At 46.1% G+C, this 14,726-nt stretch overlaps 1 protein-coding gene across 2 annotated transcripts in view; it reads right to left on the reverse strand.

The window, feature by feature from the left end:
• gbe1a (glucan (1,4-alpha-), branching enzyme 1a) overlaps positions 1–13,873 on the reverse strand; it is a 188,667-nt gene extending 174,794 nt beyond the window's left edge. For both annotated transcript variants that reach the window (XM_064971318.1, XM_064971317.1), the window contains exon 1: positions 13,602–13,873. In XM_064971318.1, coding sequence (XP_064827390.1) covers positions 13,602–13,708 — 107 coding nt within the window. In that variant the 5' untranslated portion in view covers positions 13,709–13,873. The remainder of the gene's footprint in view (positions 1–13,601) is intronic.
• Between the last annotated feature and the right edge of the window lie 853 nt (positions 13,874–14,726).

The raw sequence follows: 14,726 nt of genomic DNA on the forward strand, positions 1-14,726 counted from the left end.
CCTGTGGAACCCTATGTAGTGCACTACTTTAGACCAGGGCTCCTGTGGAACCCTATGTAGTGCACTACTTTAGACCAGGGCTCCTGTGGAACCCTATGTAGTGCACTACTTTAGACCAGGGCTCCTATGGAACCCTATGTAGTGCACTACTTTAGACCAGGGCTCCTGTGGAACCCTATGTAGTGCACTACTTTAGACCAGGGCTCCTGTGGAACCCTATGTAGTGCACTACTTTAGACCAGGGCTCCTATGGAACCCTATGTAGTGCACTACTTTAGACCAGGGCTCCTGTGGAACCCTATGTAGTGCACTACTTTAGACCAGGGCTCCTATGGAACCCTATGTAGTGCACTACTTTAGACCAGGGCTCCTGTGGAACCCTATGTAGTGCACTACTTTAGACCAGGGCTCCTGTGGAACCCTATGTAGTGCACTACTTTAGACCAGGGCTCCTATGGAACCCTATGTAGTGCACTACTTTAGACCAGGGCTCCTATGGAACCCTATGTAGTGCACTACTTTAGACCAGGGCTCCTATGGAACCCTATGTAGTGCACTACTTTAGACCAGAATACCAAATGGGTCCATGTTGAAGTATTAAAATCAGCCCATTATAAAAACACCTATAAAAATAAAGTTACATTTTTTTTTTGTAATTCAGTTCAGTTCTCTTTCTTAAATTCCTTAAAATGCTCTGTTCCTGTTTTTCTACATTTTCACCTTATTATTACTACAACAACAATAACAATAAACAATAAACAATAATAATTCTATAAACAATAATAATAAACAATAATAATAAACAATAATAATAAACAATAATAATTCTATAAACAATAATAATAAACAATAATAATTCTATAAACAATAATAATAAACAATAATAATTCTATAAACAATAATAATAAACAATAATAATTCTATAAACAATAATAATAAACAATAATAATTCTATAAACAACAATAATAAACAATAATAATTCTATAAACAATAATAATAAACACTAATAATTCTATAAACAATAATAATAAACAATAATAATAAACAATAATAGTAAACAATAATAATAAACAATAATAATAAACAACAATAATTCTATAACCAATAATAATAAACAATAATAATAAACAATAATAATTCTATAAACAATAATAATAAACACTAATAATCCTATAAACAATAATAATAAACAATAATAATAAACAATAATAATAAACAACAATAATTCTATAACCAATAATAATAAACAATAATAATAAACAATAATAATAAACAATAATAATTCTAAGGCTTAAACCACATCAGGAGACCATAATGGAACTGCAGAGATTTCTGAACAAATCATCACTGGATTGATGAAAATAATTATGACGGCATCCTGCCAGGTTGATCACAGGCTACTTTGTAGTTCACATTGAACTGAGAAGGTTGTTTTTTTTATAAAGCCTTTCCATCTAGCAGAAGATGGTTGTCATTAGCATCATCGCTAACGACTTTACAGCTTTTAGATTTAGCTTTATTTAATTAGGCAAGTCATTTAAGAACACATTCTTATTTACAACGACGACCCAGGAACAGTGGGTTAACTGCCTTGTTCAGGGGGCAGAACGACAGATTTTTACCTTGTCACCTCAGGGATTCGACCTAGCAACCTTTCGGTTACTGGCCCAACGCTCTGTCTGCCGCCAACGTGGTAGACAAACTCATACAGACAGAAAGGGAGTAATGTCTGCAATTTTTCTTCTGAGGTCTTGGCCGATTTCTTTTCATTTTCCCATGATGTCAAGCAAAGAGGCGCTGAGTTTGAAGGTCGGCCTTGAAATACATCCACAGGTACACCTCCAATTGACTTAAATCATGTCAATTAGCCTATCAGAAGCTTCTAAAGCCATGACATCATTTTCTGGAATGTTCCAAGCTGTTTAAAGGAACAGTCAACTTAGTGTATGTGAACTTCTGACCCACTGGAATTGTGATACATTGACTTAGAAGTGAAATAATCTCTCTAAACAATTGTTGGAAAAATTACTTGTCATGCACAAAGTAGACGTTCTAACCGACTTGCTAAAACTATAGTTTGTTAACAGGAAATTTGTGGAGTGGTTGAAAAACAAGTTAATGACTCCAACCTAAGTGTATGTAAACTTCCAACTTCAACTGTATATATATTCATAGGTGTGTGCAGGTGCGTGTGCGCACGCGTGTATTCGTAGGTGTGTGTGTGTGTGTGTATGTATTCGTAGGTGTGTGCATGTAGCCCATTAAAAAGAGTGTTTGTACAGCAGCAGTCCCCTGAGACAGAGAGAGAAGAACCTGTTTCCAACAACCTTACAACAAGAATACTAACTAAGGAACGGAAGGAAGGATGGTCAATTAAAGATCTGGGCTCAGACGGATTCTACAACCCTCCCCTCCATGTGTCCCCACAGTCCCTTCTCCACTCTGCCCTCATATTAGACATCATTTCCTCAAGAAACGAGAACACAAAAAAAGCTAAATGAAACGATGCTGAATGAGACGACCCAGCTGCACATTCAGTCACAGTGTGGACAGGACAGGTACAGTCCGAAGTCTATGGGAGGCTGGGATCTATCAAAGCTGACCTATGAAACAATGGACTGTGCAGTGTATCCAAAACCACCCAATTATAACAACACACAATTATAGGCCGAGAAACAGAGGGGACGCGCACACACACACACACTTCTTATAACGGTGAATTACTATATAAAGCAAAAGGCCAATGGTGATACAGGTCTATGTTGTGAGAGTTAAGGTAGGCCAATACCCACCTACCTACAGGTCTATGTTGTGGGGGTTAAGGTAGGCCAATACCCACCTACCTACCTACAGGTCTATGTTTTGGGGGTTAAGGTAGGCCAATACCCACCTACCTACAGGTCTATGTTGTGGGGGTTAAGGTAGGACAATACCCACCTACCTACAGGTCTATGTTGTGGGGTTAAGGTAGGACAGTACCCACCTACCTACCTACAGGTCTATGTTGTGAGAGTTAAGGTAGGCCAATACCCACCTACCTACCTACAGGTATATGTTGTGGGGGTTAAGGCAGGACAGTACCCACCTACCTACAGGTCTATGTTGTGGGGGTTAAGGTAGGCCAATACCCACCTACCTACCTACAGGTCTATGTTGTGGGGGTTAAGGTAGGACAGTACCCACCTACCTACAGGTCTATGTTGTGGGGGTTAAGGTAGGACAGTACCCACCTACCTACCTACAGGTCTATGTTGTGGGGGTTAAGGTAGGCCAATACCCACCTACCTACCTACAGGTCTATGTTGTGGGGGTTAAGGTAGGACAGTACCCACCTACCTACAGGTCTATGTTGTGGGGGTTAAGGCAGGCCAATACCCACCTACCTACAGGTCTATGTTGTGGGGGTTAAGGTAGGACAGTACCCACCTACCTTCTGCAGGAAGGGTATTGGCCTACCTTAACCCCCACAACATAGACCTGTAGGTAGGTGGGTACTGTCCTACCTTAACCCCCACAACATAGACCTGTAGGTAGGTGGGTACTGTCCTACCTTAACCCCCACAACATAGACCTGTAGGTAGGTGGGTACTGTCCTACCTTAACTCTCACAACATACACCTGTAGGTAGGTGGGTACTGTCCTGCCTTAACCCCCACAACATAGACCTGTAGGTGGGTATTGGCCTACCTTAACCCCCACGACATAGACCTGTAGGTAGGTGGGTACTGTCCTACCTTAACCCCCACAACATAGACCTGTAGGTAGGTAGGTGGGTATTGGCCTACCTTAACCCCCACAACATAGACCTGTAGGTAGGTAGGTGGGTACTGTCCTACCTTAACCCCCACAACATAGACCTGTAGGTAGGTGGGTACTGTCCTGCCTTAACCCCCACAACATACACCTGTAGGTAGGTGGGTACTGTCCTACCTTAACCCCCACAACATAGACCTGTAGGTAGGTGGGTACTGTCCTACCTTAACCCCCACAACATAGACCTGTAGGTAGGTGGGTACTGTCCTGCCTTAACCCCCACAACATAGACCTGTAGGTAGGTGGGTACTGTCCTGCCTTAACCCCCACAACATAGACCTGTAGGTAGGTAGGTGGGTATTGGCCTGCCTTAACCCCCACAACATAGACCCACAGCGTCTGGTGGAAAGCAGACCACCAGGTTTTCCTAAAGCTTAGCTTAACATTTTATCTTGGGAAAACTCCCCAGTTCTTAACGATTACAAGCATACCGACCAAATGATGCAGCCACCACTATGATTGAAAATATGAAGAGTGGTACTCGGTAATGTGTTGGATTTGCCCCAAATATCACACTTTGTATTCAGGACAAAAACTGAATTGCTCTGCCACATTTGTTTGCAGTTTTACAAACAGGAGCCATGTTTTGGAATTGTTTTATTCTGTACAGGCTTCCTTCTCTTCACTCTGTCATTTAGGTTAATATTGTGTAGTAACTACAGCATTGTTGATCCATCCTCAGTTTCCTCCTATCACAGCCATTCAACTCTGTAACTGTTTTAAAGTCACCATTGGCCTCATGGTGAAAATCCTGAGCGGTTTCCTTCCTCTCCGGCAACTGAGTTAGGAAGGACACCCGTATCTATGTAGTGACTGGGTGTATTGATACACCATCTAAAGTGTAATTAATAACTTCACCCTGCTCAAAGGGATATTCAATGTCTGAGAGGCGTTGGAACACCACAGTTCTTTGTGGTTGAATCGGTTTGAAAAGCACCGTACGACTGATGTGTGGGGTACAGAAGAATCATGTGAAACACCACGATAGCACACATCCTGAGTCCATGCAACTTATTATGTGACTTAAGCAAAGTTTTACTCCTGAACTTACTTAGGCTCCCAATAACAAAAAGAGGTAGGACTCAAGACATATCAGCTTTTCATTTATTTGCGAAGTTTTAAAATTTAAAAAAAAAATCCACTTTGAGACTTCGTCCGATTGGTCAAAAGGAAAGACGACTCTCGGCCGACCGAGGTTTGTTTTAGTCGGGGACAGCTCACACACACACACACACACCTCCCCGGTGACAGAAAGAGGAGAAGTGTGCTGACAACAGCTGGCTAATGACTAACACCCACTCCTGTCTTCCGTTCCCATCCCGCCGTCTCCCAGCATCCCGTCTCTGGGCTGCTGACATTAGTGACTTAACAAGCCCCGAGTACCTGCACACACACACACACACACCTCAGACAGTAGAGACCTCGGCGTCGCTCCTCAAACCTTCCCACGCAATTAACTAACTTCCACACCTCCGAATTGTACTGGGACAGGGTGACAGTCCACACACACACGTGGTGTGTGTGTGTGTGTGTGTGTGTGTGTGTATGTATAGGCCTGGGTGACAGTCTCACACCCACAGCAGAGGAATACTCTCCCTCTCTCTCAAATGGCTCGGGAGTGCACACAGACAAAACCTCCAAAAGCCTGATCTCTCCCAATCTCCCAGGGACAGGAAATCATAGAGCTGAGATAACCAGTCTAGAGAGGATAGAGAGAAGACAAGCTGACCAGTCTAGAGAGGATAGAGGGAAGACAAGCTGACCAGTCTAGAGAGGATAGAGGGAAGACTAGCTGACCAGTCTAGAGAGGATAGAGGGAAGACTAGCTGACCAGTCTAGAGAGGATAGAGGGAAGACTAGCTGACCAGTCTAGAGAGGGTAGAGGGAAGACTAGCTGACCAGTCTAGAGAGGATAGAGGGAAGACTAGCTGACCAGTCTAGAGAGGATAGAGGGAAGACTAGCTGACCAGTCTAGAGAGGATAGAGGGAAGACTAGCTGACCAGTCTAGAGAGGATAGAGGGAAGACTAGCTGACCAGTCTAGAGAGGATAGAGGGAAGACTAGCTGACCAGTCTAGAGAGGGTAGAGGGAAGACTAGCTGACCAGTCTAGAGAGGGTAGAGGGAAGACTAGCTGACCAGTCTAGAGAGGGTAGAGGGAAGACTAGCTGACCAGTCTAGAGAGGGTAGAGGGAAGACTAGCTGACCAGTCTAGAGAGGGTAGAGGGAAGACTAGCTGACCAGTCTAGAGAGGGTAGAGGGAAGACTAGCTGACCAGTCTAGAGAGGGTAGAGGATAGACTAGCTGACCAGTCTAGAGAGGGTAGAGGATAGACTAGCTGACCAGTCTAGAGAGGGTAGAGGATAGACTAGCTGACCAGTCTAGAGAGGGTAGAGGATAGACTAGCTGACCAGTCTAGAGAGGGTAGAGGATAGACTAGCTGACCAGTCTAGAGAGGGTAGAGGATAGACTAGCTGACCAGTCTAGAGAGGGTAGAGGATAGACTAGCTGACCAGTCTAGAGAGGGTAGAGGGAAGACTAGCTGACCAGTCTAGAGAGGGTAGAGGATAGACTAGCTGACCAGTCTAGAGAGGGTAGAGGATAGACTAGCTGACCAGTCTAGAGAGGGTAGAGGGAAGACTAGCTGACCAGTCTAGAGAGGGTAGAGGATAGACTAGCTGACCAGTCTAGAGAGGGTAGAGGGAAGTCTAGCTGACCAGTCCAGAGAGGGTAGAGGATAGACTAGCTGACCAGTCTAGAGAGGATAGAGGGTAGACGAGCTGACCAGTCTAGAGAGGATAGAGGGAAGACCAGCCCAGAGAGGGTAGAGGGAAGATTAGCTGACCAGTCTAGAGAGGGTAGACTAGCTGACCAGTCTAGAGAGGATAGAGGGAAGATCAGCTGACCAGTCTGGAGAGGATAGAGGGAAGACAAGCTGACCAGTCTAGAGAGGGTAGAGGGAAGACTAGCTGACCAGCCCAGAGAGGGTAGAGGGAAGATCAGCTGACCAGTCTAGAGAGGGTAGACTAGCTGACCAGTCTACAGAGGATAGAGGGAAGACCAGCCCAGAGAGGGTAGAGGGAAGACTAGCTGACCAGTCTAGAGAGGGTAGAGGGAAGACCAGCTGACCAGTCTAGAGAGGGTAGAGGGAAGACTAGCTGACCAGTCTAGAGAGGGTAGAGGGAAGACAAGCTGACCAATCTAGAGAGGGTAGAGGGAAGACTAGCTGACCAGTCTAGAGGGGGTAGAGGGAAGACTAGCTGACCAGTCCAGAGATGGGAGTGGGAAGTCTAGCTGACCAGTCCAGAGATGGGAGTGGGAAGTCTAGCTGACCAGTCCAGAGATGGGAGAGGGAAGTCTAGCTGACCAGTCCAGAGAGGGTAGAGGGAAGACTAGCTGACCAGTCCAGAGAGGGTAGAGGGAAGACTAGCTGACCAGTCTAGAGAGGGTAGAGGGAAGACTAGCTGACCAGTCTAGAGAGGGTAGAGGGAAGTCTAGCTGACCAGTCTAGAGAGGGTAGAGGGAAGTCTAGCTGACCAGTCCAGAGAGGGTAGAGGGAAGACTAGCTGACCAGTCCAGAGAGGGTAGAGGGAAGTCTAGCTGACCAGTCCAGAGAGGGTAGAGGGAAGACTAGCTGACCAGTCCAGAGAGGGTAGAGGGAAGTCTAGCTGACCAGTCCAGAGAGGGTAGAGGGAAGACTAGCTGACCAGTCCAGAGAGGGTAGAGGGAAGATCAGCTGACCAGTCCAGAGAGGGTAGAGGGAAGATCAGCTGACCAGTCCAGAGAGGATAGAGGGAAGTCTAGCTGACCAGTCCAGAGAGGATAGAGGGAAGTCTAGCTGACCAGTCCAGAGAGGGTAGAGGGAAGACTAGCTGACCAGTCCAGAGAGGGTAGAGGGAAGACTAGCTGACCAGTCCAGAGAGGGTAGAGGGAAGTCTAGCTGACCAGTCCAGAGAGGGTAGAGGGAAGTCTAGCTGACCAGTCCAGAGAGGGTAGAGGGAAGACTAGCTGACCAGTCCAGAGAGGGTAGAGGGAAGACTAGCTGACCAGTCCAGAGAGGGTAGAGGGAAGACTAGCTGACCAGTCCAGAGAGCGTAGAGGGAAGACTAGCTGACCAGTCCAGAGAGGGTAGAGGGAAGTCTAGCTGACCAGTCCAGAGAGGGTAGAGGGAAGACTAGCTGACCAGTCCAGAGAGGGTAGAGGGAAGTCTAGCTGACCAGTCCAGAGAGGGTAGAGGGAAGTCTAGCTGACCAGTCCAGAGAGGGTAGAGGGAAGACTAACTGACCAGTCCAGAGAGGGTAGAGGGAAGACTAGCTGACCAGTCCAGAGAGGGTAGAGGGAAGACTAGCTGACCAGTCCAGAGAGGGTAGAGGGAAGTCTAGCTGACCAGTCCAGAGAGGGTAGAGGGAAGACTAGCTGACCAGTCCAGAGAGGGTAGAGGGAAGTCTAGCTGACCAGTCCAGAGAGGGTAGAGGGAAGACTAACTGACCAGTCCAGAGAGGGTAGAGGGAAGACTAACTGACCAGTCCAGAGATGGGAGTGGATGTGGACAGAGTATACACAGTCTATACAACTCAGAACGATACTGAACGAAAATTTAAAACGCAACTTGTAAAATGTTGTCGTTGGTTTCACCAGCTAAAATTTAAAAAAAAATCCCAGACATTTTCCATATGCACAAAAAGCTTCTCAAATTTTGTGCACAAATTTGTTTACGTCGCTATTTAGGCAGCATTTCTTCTTTGCCAATATAATCCATCCACCTGACAGGTGTGGCATATCAAGAATCTGATTAAACAGAGGTATAATTACACAGGTGCACCTTGTGCTGGCAACAATACAAGGCCACTCCAAAACATGCAGTTTCGTCACAACACAATGCCACAATTGAAGGAGTGTGCAATTGGCATTCTGACTGCAGGAATGTCCTCCAATGTGATTTTAGAGAATTCCGCAGTACGTCCAACCAGCCACACAACGTCAGACCACGTGTAAACCACGCCAGCCCAGGACCTTCACATCCGGCTTCTTCACCTTCGGGATCGTCAGAGGGGGGGGGGAGCAATACTTTTGTGGGGACAAACTCATTCTGACTGTTACGGGCCTGGCTCCCAAGTGGGTGGGCCTGGCTCCCAAGTGGGTGGGCCTGGCTCCCAAGTGGGTGGGCCTGGCTCCCAAGTGGGTGGGCCTGGCTCCCAAGTGGGTGGGCCTGGCTCCCAAGTGGGTGGGCCAATGCACTCCCAAGCCCACCCATGATTGCACCCTGCCCAGTCATGTGACATTAATAGATTGAATGAATTCATTTCAATTGACTAATTTCCCTATACAAACTGTAACTCAGTAAAATTGTTGAAATTGTTCCATGTCATGTTTCGTTTTATATATTTTTTTGTTCAGTATACAACCACTAGGCTACCTTACACCCCTCCACTCTAACCACTAGGCTACCTGCCGCCCCTCCACTCCACTCTAACCACTGGGCTACCTGCCCCCCTCCACTCCACTCTAACCACTGGGCTACCTGCCCCCCCTCCACTCCACTCTAACCACTGGGCTACCTGCCCCCCCTCCACTCCACTCTAACCACTGGGCTACCTGCCGCCCCTCCACTCCACTCCACTCTAACCACTGGGCTACCTGCCGCCCCTCCACTCCACTCTAACCACTGGGCTACCTGCCGCCCCTCCACTCCACTCTAACCACTGGGCTACCTGCCGCCCCTCCACTCCACTCTAACCACTGGGCTACCTGCCGCCCCTCCACTCTAACCACTGGGCTACCTGCCGCCCCTCCACTCTAACCACTGGGCTACCTGCCGCCCCTCCACTCTAACCACTAGGCTACCTGCCGCCCCTCCACTCCAACCACTAGGCTACCTGCCGCCCCTCCACTCCAACCACTAGGCTACCTGCCGCCCCTCCACTCTAACCACTAGGCTACCTGCCTCCCCTCCACTCTAACCACTAGGCTACCTGCCGCCCCTCCACTCTAACCACTAGGCTACCTGCCGCCCCTCCACTCTAACCACTAGGCTACCTGCCGCCCCTCCACTCTAACCACTAGGCAACCTGCCGCCCTCCACTCTAACCACTAGGCTACCTGCCGCCCTCCACTCTAACCACTAGGCTACCTGCCGCCCCTCCACTCTAACCACTAGGCTACCTGCCGCCCCTCCACTCTAACCACTAGGCTACCTGCCGCCCCTCCACTCTAACCACTAGGCTACCTGCCGCCCCTCCACTCTAACCACTAGGCTACCTGCCGCCCCTCCACTCTAACCACTAGGCTACCTGCCGCCCCTCCACTCTAACCAGTAGGCTACCTGCCGCCCCTCCACTCTAACCACTAGGCTACCTGCCGCCCCTCCACTCTAACCACTAGGCTACCTGCCTCCCCTCCACTCTAACCACTAGGCTACCTGCCGCCCCTCCACTCTAACCACTAGGCTACCTGCCGCCCTCCACTCTAACCACTAGGCTACCTGCCGCCCCTCCACTCTAACCACTAGGCTACCTGCCGCCCCTCCACTCTAACCACTAGGCTACCTGCCGCCCTCCACTCTAACCACTAGGCTACCTGCCGCCCCTCCACTCTAACCACTAGGCTACCTGCCGCCCCTCCACTCTAACCACTAGGCTACCTGCCGCCCCTCCACTCTAACCACTAGGCTACCTGCCGCCCCTCCACTCTAACCACTAGGCTACCTGCCGCCCCTCCACTCTAACCACTAGGCTACCTGCCGCACCTCCACTCTAACCACTAGGCTACCTGCCACCCCTCCACTCTAACCACTAGGCTACCTGCCGCCCCTCCACTCTAACCACTAGGCTACCTGCCGCCCCTCCACTCTAACCACTAGGCTACCTGCCGCCCCTCCACTCTAACCACTAGGCTACCTGCCGCCCCTCCACTCTAACCACTAGGCTACCTGCCGCCCCTCCAGTCTAACCACTAGGCTACCTGCCTCCCCTCCACTCTAACCACTAGGCTACCTGCCGCCCCTCCACTCTAACCACTAGGCTACCTGCCGCCCCTCCACTCTAACCACTAGGCTACCTGCCGCACCGGCTCCATAGGAGAACAGCTATATTTACATCTTATCCTACAAGGCCCAGAGCCTTGCTGTTTAATGACGCAAGTAACAAATAAAAATGTAATTTGATCAGAATAAGCAGGAATTCTTTAACCCTCCAACCAGGATTTCTGGAAAATCTGTGAATATTGGGAAAGTTACCTGAATATTTCAACCCTACTGTGGAAGTTTAGGCCTTCAGCTAGGACAGTGTTGTTCCATCCTATTCCTGGAGGATGGAACAGATCAACATGGCAGCATAGCCTCGTGGTTAGAGTGTTGGACTAGTAACCGAAAGGTTGCAAGTTCAAATCCCTGAGCTGACAAGGTACAAATCTCTGTTCTGCCACTGAACAGGCAGTAAACCCACTGTTCCTAGACCAGTAAACCCACTGTTCCTAGACCAGTTAACCCACTGTTCCTAGACCAGTTAACCCACTGTTCCTAGACCAGTAAACCCACTGTTCCTAGGCCGTCATTGAAAATAAGAATTTGTTCTTAAACCGACTTGCCTCGTTAAAAAAAAATTAAAACACTGCAGCCCTTTAAAAACCATAACCTTTTCAAACATACAGCACTGACAACATCAAACATATATTTCTATTCACTGCACACAGCCTAGAAATCTAGTGTACAACAGGTCTGGATTCCTGCAGAAAAAAAAACAAACAAACATGGACATACACTTTCAATCTGTAGTCCACAGAGATGAATGAAACAGCAGAGATATTCAACTGGTAACACGCACCCCTCCATCCCCATCACACACGTTTCATCTGACCAAAACAGCGCTGTAACCATTGAACCCTTGTCTTGCTCTGGTTCACGTCTGAAATATGACCTGCAGAGTCACTGTTGTATAACGACTCTTATGTAGATATCAATCCCTGATTGATTACACCATTGGTATTCTAATCCCAATCATACTACACATTATGATTGGTGGATGCACCGAAGGGACATTTTTGACAGATACCAATATCCAATACTTTCCCTGCCGCCAAAAAAAAAAAAAATTATATTTAAACTTTTAGCGGCCTTTTAAGCATTCTAGTACAGTTCAATAGTTATCACACACACACGGACACACACGGACGCACACGGACACACACGGACGCACACGGACACACACGGACGCAGCGATCTAAGGCACTGCATCTCAGTGCAAGAGGCGTCACAGTCCCTGGTTCGAATCCAGGCTGTATCACATCCAGCCGTGATTGAGAGTCCCAATTGGCCCAGCGCCATCCGGGTCTCGCCGAGGTAGGCCGTCATTGTAAATAAGAATGTGTTCTTAACTGACCGAGCTAAATCAGTTTCTACTGGTCATTGTTTTCAGGCTGGTTGTGTTGGTGTTAGCTAGGTACCAAGCTAAATCAGTTTCTACTGGTCATTGTTTTCAGGCTGGTTGTGTTGGTGTTAGTTAGGTACCGAGCTAAATCAGTTTCTACTGGTCATTGTTTTCAGGCTGGTTGTGTTGGTGTTAGCTAGGTACCAAGCTAAATCAGTTTCTACTGGTCATTGTTTTCAGGCTGGTTGTGTTGGTGTTAGCTAGGTACCAAGCTAAATCTTGTTGAAGTTGAGGTCGAACAAATGATGCTTTATTACCAATACGGTATTGTAAACATATCGTTTGTGGCCGGTGTTTGCAGACTCCAAGACCTTAATAGGGAATAGGGTACCATAGAGCTCTGGTCTAAATTAGTGCACTATAGAGGGAATAGGGTGCCATTTGGAAGGCAGACATGATCATCACGTCTTGACATTACTCTGACCCCAATCACACTAAACATTAACATGAATCACACATGCTAACATGATCGAACGGAGCTACGAGGGAGGGGATGATTATAAATTGTTCCAGCCAGTCGATTGAACGCACTAACAACAACAACAAGAGCCAGGCGGGGAGGTGGGACCATTCTAGCCAATAAGAGGGCAGATATAGTGATAGGTCTGATCTTTACATCTGTGCTGTGACAGCCTCCGTGACACTGCCCATGCCATCTCCATTTTAAAGTGGTCAATTTTCTTATTCATTGGCTGGTGGCTCCCAACATAGGAATCCCGACCCAGTGGACTACGTAAAAAAAAAACGTTGGAAGCCATTAATGGCAATGTCCATTAAAAACGGGTTATATCCATGATGAGTCCTCTATCGCTATGCCGACAAGCACAATTCTAATATCAAAGTAGTTTGTTTTACAAGTTTCTGAAATGCCAGTGAATTCCTAACACCTTAACCATGATAACCACCTCAGATTTGATCAAATAAACCTAAATTAGAAATGCAATCCTTTGTTGACCAAAAGTCGACATTCATTAACCTAGATACAAAAATTCTTAATATCGTAGTCTTATTTTTCCTTGGACAGATTTTTTGGGCTGAGTAAAACCTCTCGTTTCGCCTCCTCCTCTCTGACTTACTGCAATAACTAGTCACCTTCCCCCCCTCAATGTCAAATGTAGCTGAAAGTTGTTACATTGCACTGAAAGTTACAACAGGGCTTTGACTGCATTCTGGTATTGATGAGATAGAACATAGTAACCTAAATACATTGGACTGTTGTAGAGACTGGCCTGCCAGCTCTATTAAAAAGTAGCCTATCCTGCCATTTCAGAAAGTGCGTCGCAAAATTGCAAGCTGGGCCTAGGTGGTCTGCGTTGGTTTAAAATCTACATCGTGCACTGTGCAGTGAACAACGTTGTTACCCTACCTGCGACATAAGTCTTCTTGGTAGGGCACTAAGTAGGGATCCTCCCGGAGAAATTCGCTTAGTTCGGGCAGCTCGGTAAATTCATCGCGTTCTGAATGGTCCGCCATCTTATGTTCCGTGATTCTAGAAGCAGACGTACTATAGTTTTATAACGCCGACATATACTGAAACTGGTAACTGTTAAAGTTAAGATTAATAAACTGCAAGCAGAGTTGCTTTATACTATCTTCTAAAAAGTTTTCGGACACACGTGTGGAGGGGGCGGGGTGTCCTAAAACACACAGATACTTGTTTTAGTCCCTCCCATGCGGAGCCAGAAGCAAAAACATAAGACATAGATATATACACATATATATATATATATATATTATATATATATATATACACACACACATATACAGAGACATATATATACAGAGACATAGATATATATATATACAGAGACATAGACACATACAGTGCCTTGTGAAAGTATTCGGCCCCCTTGAACTTTGCGGCCTTTTGCCACATTTCAGGCTTCCAACATAAAGATATAAAACTGTATTTTTTTGTGAAGAATCAACAACAAGTGGGACACAATCATGAAGTGGAACGACATTTATTGGATATTTCAAACTTTTTTAACAAATCAAAAACTGAACAATTGGGCGTGCAAAATTATTTGCACTGTATATATACAGAGACAGAGACAGAGACATATATATATATATATATATACAGAGACGTAGGCATATACATAGACATAGATATATACATAGATATAGATATATACATAGACATAGACATAGACATAGACATAGACATATATATATACATAGACATAGATATATACATATATATATATATATATATATATATATATATATATATATATATATATATATATATATATACAGAGACGTAGACATAGACATAGACATATATATATATGTATACAGAGGCATATATATATATACAGAGACATAGACATATATATATATACATATACAGAGACATAGACATATATATAGATATATACAGAGACATAGATATAGATATATACATAGACATAGATATATACATATACATAGATATAGATATATACATAGACATAGATATAGATATATACATAGACATAGATATATA

Source organism: Oncorhynchus masou, chromosome 8 (assembly GCF_036934945.1).
Source record: "Oncorhynchus masou masou isolate Uvic2021 chromosome 8, UVic_Omas_1.1, whole genome shotgun sequence".
NCBI classification, from domain to species: Eukaryota; Metazoa; Chordata; class Actinopteri; order Salmoniformes; family Salmonidae; genus Oncorhynchus; species Oncorhynchus masou.